General features: G+C 42.8%; 1 protein-coding gene across 1 annotated transcript in view; it reads left to right on the top strand.

Moving 5' to 3' along the window:
• The window catches only part of LOC104523995 (tetraspanin-36), a gene marked incomplete at its 5' end in the record, with an annotated part of 4891 nt that extends 1002 nt beyond the window's left edge, over positions 1 to 3889 (top strand). The window contains 3 exons of the mRNA XM_029084681.1: positions 783 to 935; positions 1902 to 1985; positions 3803 to 3889. Of these exons, the coding sequence (XP_028940514.1) occupies positions 783 to 935; positions 1902 to 1985; positions 3803 to 3889 (324 nt within the window). The remainder of the gene's footprint in view (positions 1 to 782; positions 936 to 1901; positions 1986 to 3802) is intronic.
• Between the last annotated feature and the right edge of the window lie 737 nt (positions 3890 to 4626).

A 4626-nucleotide genomic window follows, 5' to 3' on the forward strand; every position in this document is an offset into this window, starting at 1 on the left:
GTGGAGAAGAAAAGTGTAGTAGTTAGTAAAACCCAGAACTGACAGTTGGATGTGCCAATGAGATATTCCATGTCATGTCACGTCATGTTTAATATATTAACTGGGATTGATCGGAAAGTGGGGGGATTGTCTTGGGAATCACTCGGGCTCGCTTTTCCAGGATTGTGATTTTTGGGTTCAGGGTTCGTTTTTGCTCCTCCGGGATTGTTATCAGCGGGTGGTGAGCAATTGTACTCTCCATCACTCACATGTATATATATGTGATGTGTGTGTATATATATATATATATAGTTGTTATCATTATTATTCTTATCATTTTAATTTTATTTTACTCTAATTATTCAATTGTTCTTAACCTACAAGTCTCCTGACCTTCACCCCTCCAATTCTCTCTCCCTGATTCCCTGGGTGGAGGGGGAAGGGGGGTTGTGCCCAGTTGCTGGCTGTGTCTTTCTTTGGCTGCCAGCTAAGTTAAACTATTACAATATGAATAAATATTGCTGAGAATCCTGTACCATAAAATAGAAAGAAGGCAGAAGACTCTATCCTGCAACTTGTCAGTTCAGTATTAGAGCTTTCACAAAGAATAAACCAATAAGGAAGTAATAATGTATGAAGGGGAGGTTGATTGATTATATCTACGGCTGTTTTCCTGAAGTACTACTACTTTTAAATCTGGGGAGGCAGCTCTTGCCCAGTATGCCTAAGAGAGTTTTAACTCAACATCAGCATTTGTGTTCATATATATTCATACATCCTTGGAACTGTCCCGTGTTTGGCAGCTTCATTGTTGTGGAGTGAAGAACTACAGTGACTGGACAACCACGCAGTGGTTTAATTCCACCGGTAACAACAGTGTCCCTCTGAGTTGCTGCCAGCAAGATATGAAGAACTGCACAGGGCGCCTGGATCAGCCACAGGAGCTGAATACACGGGTGAGGACATAGTTTTCACAGCTGGGCCATGATCCTTCTCAACCAAACAGAATCAATGAGGAAAGCACTTCAGGCAGGGTTTAGGGATAACTTCATCCAATTCTTTTCAGCACTTTGTCCCCTGAAAACTTTTTGTCCCCATGGTTTTCCTCTAGCTAACTTCCTTCTGATGGCTTGGAACTGGAAGAGGGGAGGTTTCAATTAGATATTGGGAAGAAATTGTTTGGTGTGAGGGTGGTGAGCCAGTGTCCCAGGTTGGCCAGAGAAGCTGTGGCTGCTCCTCCCTGGAAGTGTTCTCGGCCAGGTTGGATGAGGCTTTGAGCAACCTGGTCTAGTGGAAGGTGTCCCTGCTGCTGGCAGGGGGGTTGGAACTGGATGAGCTTTAAGGTCCCTGCCAACCCAGACCATTCTATGATTCTATAATTCAATAAAAGCTCCTAGTTGATGAAGGAGGGGCACTGATCTGGATGTTTGGTCTTGTCTGTCTGCTGGTAGCAGTCCTCCATTTCGTGTTGTTACCGAATCAAGATGAGCAGGCCAGAACCCTACCTATGGGCACATAGTTATTCAAACAGATCTGGAGTAGGGGGAGAGACTCTTCTAGGATTGACTGTGAATCTGGAGAATTGCATACCAGGTCCTTCAGTCTGGGGCACAAACACTTGCATTGAATTTTATAGATAACCACTGTAGATCTTCCTGGCTCTGAGTTTCGGGCACTTCTTTAAGAGACCTGAGTCAGAGGAGATTCTGAGAAGCAGCAAATGTCAGTGCCTCTCCCCAAGCAAAAGGTGAATGACGAGCCATTGGGTCTGGAAGACAAGAATGGAAGCCCACAGATCTGCAGTGGTTGGTTAGACAGGCCTTATAAGGTCCTGCTTCATTTTAAGTGTTAAGGAGGAAAAAAAGCCAAAAATCATCCAGCTGAATCTTTCCATTTGGTTTCACCCATCACTTTCGTGGCAGGGCTGTGAAGCGGAGCTGGAGTCTGGGCTGCAGAGCGTCATCAGCTATGCTATGCTTGTAATTCTGGGGTTTGCCATTGTAAAGGTAAATGTTTTCTCTCTTTCCTGATGGAAAATAATACTGTTTATCCTTTGATCATGGGGCTTTTTCTTCTACCATGTCCTCTTAGCCTACAACCGTTTTCTGGCTCTGAAGTAGACTCAGTCCTTTGTTCCTCGCTTGTTTTCTTCCAACTTTTTCCATTTTGTCTTCATGATGATAAGGGGAGGGATCTAAAAAAGGTAGTAGGGAATTTGGGATGGCAAGGCAACAGAGAAACCATCTTGGTTATTTGGTAGGAAGTACAAAAGGCTGGGTGTGCTAAAAGGCCTGGATCTAGAATTCTTTATTGAAACAACCCATTTTTCTATATTTAACTAGGATTTAAAAACCAGCTCATCAAAGTTTGTTTTTAGATACAACCCTGTCCTAGTTTTCAGCTAGGACTAACCCTAGTCCTGTGCTTGGAGTCCAGGAATCAAAACAGGCTAGAAATATGACTAGGAATGAAATAGAATTTATTTATAGAATCATGAGGTTGAATTAAATGAAATAGGAAAAGAGAGAATCTTGTGGGTGAACACTAGATGTGAAAAGCCCTGATGTAAGCCTCCTCGCAACTGGCACATCAAAGAAATGCCTACGCAACTCCAAAGATTTGACCCATAAATTTTAGCCTGGTGGTTTGTCATTGTTCCCACTACCTGTTCTCTAAGATGAGTAACCTGTTCCTTGTTTGGACGGAGATTTGAACCAGGTAATAGTTCAGAAAAACACAGCAAAGTGTTTTTTCTTTCACTATCTGCTCTCTATATGAGAGATGAGTTCTACACTCCCATGACGTGTCCCGTTACTCTTTGTGATGAACCCTCCCATCACGATATCTCCTGTCATCATCTCCAAAGATTGCTTTGGCATATTCTGCACTACCTTTATTCACATATTTTTGACACTTAAATATTTTTCAGAACTCATTTTAGGTCCAGAATCATCCCATGCTTTGACTGAAATTTTTCCCACAGTAAGATAACTAGGGAGGTGATTCTCCTCCTCTACTCCACTCTCGTAAGGCCCCACCTGGAATACTGCATCCAGTTCTGGAGCCCCCATCACAAGAGAGACCTGGAGCAGCTAGAACAAGTCCAGAGGAGGCCACCAGGATGATGCGAGGGCTGGAGCAGCTCTGCTGTGAGGACAGGCTGAGAGAGTTGGGGCTGTTCAGCCTGGAGAAGAGAAGGCTCCGGGGAGACCTTCTAGTGGCCTCCCAGTACCTGAAGGGGCTCCAAGAAAGCTGGGGAAGGACTTTTCATTAGGGCAGTTAATGACAAAACAAGGGGAAATGGGTTTAAGCTGAAAGAGGGGAGGTTTAGATTAGATATTAGGAAGAAATTCTTTGGTTCTTCACTGTGAGGGTGGTGAGACACTGGAACAGGTTGGCCAGAGAAGCTGTGGCTGCTCCTCCCTGGAAGTGTTCTCGGCCAGGCTGGATGAGGCTTTGAGCAACCTGGTCTAGTGGAAGGTGTCCCTGCTGCTGGCAGGGGGGTTGGAACTGGATGAGCTTTAAGGTCCCTTCCAACCCAAACCAGTCTGTGATTCTATGAACTAGGAATTAATGTGGATGTGTGAATTAATGCGAATGTGGAAATTAATGGGAGAAACCAGGGAGGGGAAAAATTGAAATTGGAAATTGATATGCAAAAAAACCCCCACCTTTCTGTAGATATATTTTCTAAGTGTTTTTTAAATACAAAACGAATGTCCTTGCTTTAATGAAAAAGTCTGATGAACATACAGATGTTGGGCCTGATGACTGACACAAAAGACAGCAGAACTAAATCTCTCTCCTTCTCTCTCTTTTTCAGTTCTTCGGCATGCTGAGTGTCTGCGTGCTTACGTGCAAGAGAGAAGACAGTGGATACCAGCCTCTTTACTCGGGGGTGTTTGCTTAATAAAACTCAAAGATCACTTTTTTTTTTTTTTGCTTCTTGATGATAAAATAGACTTGTAAAGCTGAACGCTACAAGACAATTTATGACCTTCTTGCTAAATGTTTGATTTTATGTACGAGTGCTAGCCAAGTGAAACCACCCCCACGTGAAACAGAAAGAACATTGTGTGTTGACTTGGGGAAAGCTTCTTGCAGATGATGTGAAACGGCAATTTCAGTATTCAAGGCCCTACAGTAACATACCCTGATCTTGCACACCACAGCTTTCCATAAGGTTATTGTAGATTTGGATTTGTAACTTTACATGGTGTAATGGATTCCCAGAAAAAAAAACAAAAACAAAAACAAAAACTTACTTAACGCAGTTCTTTGCCCTTGAAACGTTATTTTTAATCACTAAACTGATAGAGATCGCAGGAGGGGTTTCAGTTGTCTGCACAAACATCAGATCATTCCCATGGCAGAAGAAACTTTTGAATGCCAGGTTCAAATATTCTGCATAAGCATGAGGAGTTAGAATATGTTTTCTCTAGATCTGGTGGTGTTTCTATTTTTTTTTAATTTTGTTTTTCCTCTTAGGGTCATACGTTGGTAATTCAGTTTACTGCAGAGGTTGCTAGTACAAGACAACCTCATGTTTAAAGTCTAGAACAGACATTTGAGTTGTTTTTTGAAGCAGCTGGCAAATGTGAACAATCCCAGCTGAGGAGGAGATGTGTGTTTTGAGCTTTGGGGCTT

Source organism: Antrostomus carolinensis, unplaced genomic scaffold, assembly GCF_000700745.2.
Source record: "Antrostomus carolinensis isolate BGI_N321 unplaced genomic scaffold, ASM70074v2 scaffold10334, whole genome shotgun sequence".
NCBI classification, from domain to species: domain Eukaryota; kingdom Metazoa; phylum Chordata; class Aves; order Caprimulgiformes; family Caprimulgidae; genus Antrostomus; species Antrostomus carolinensis.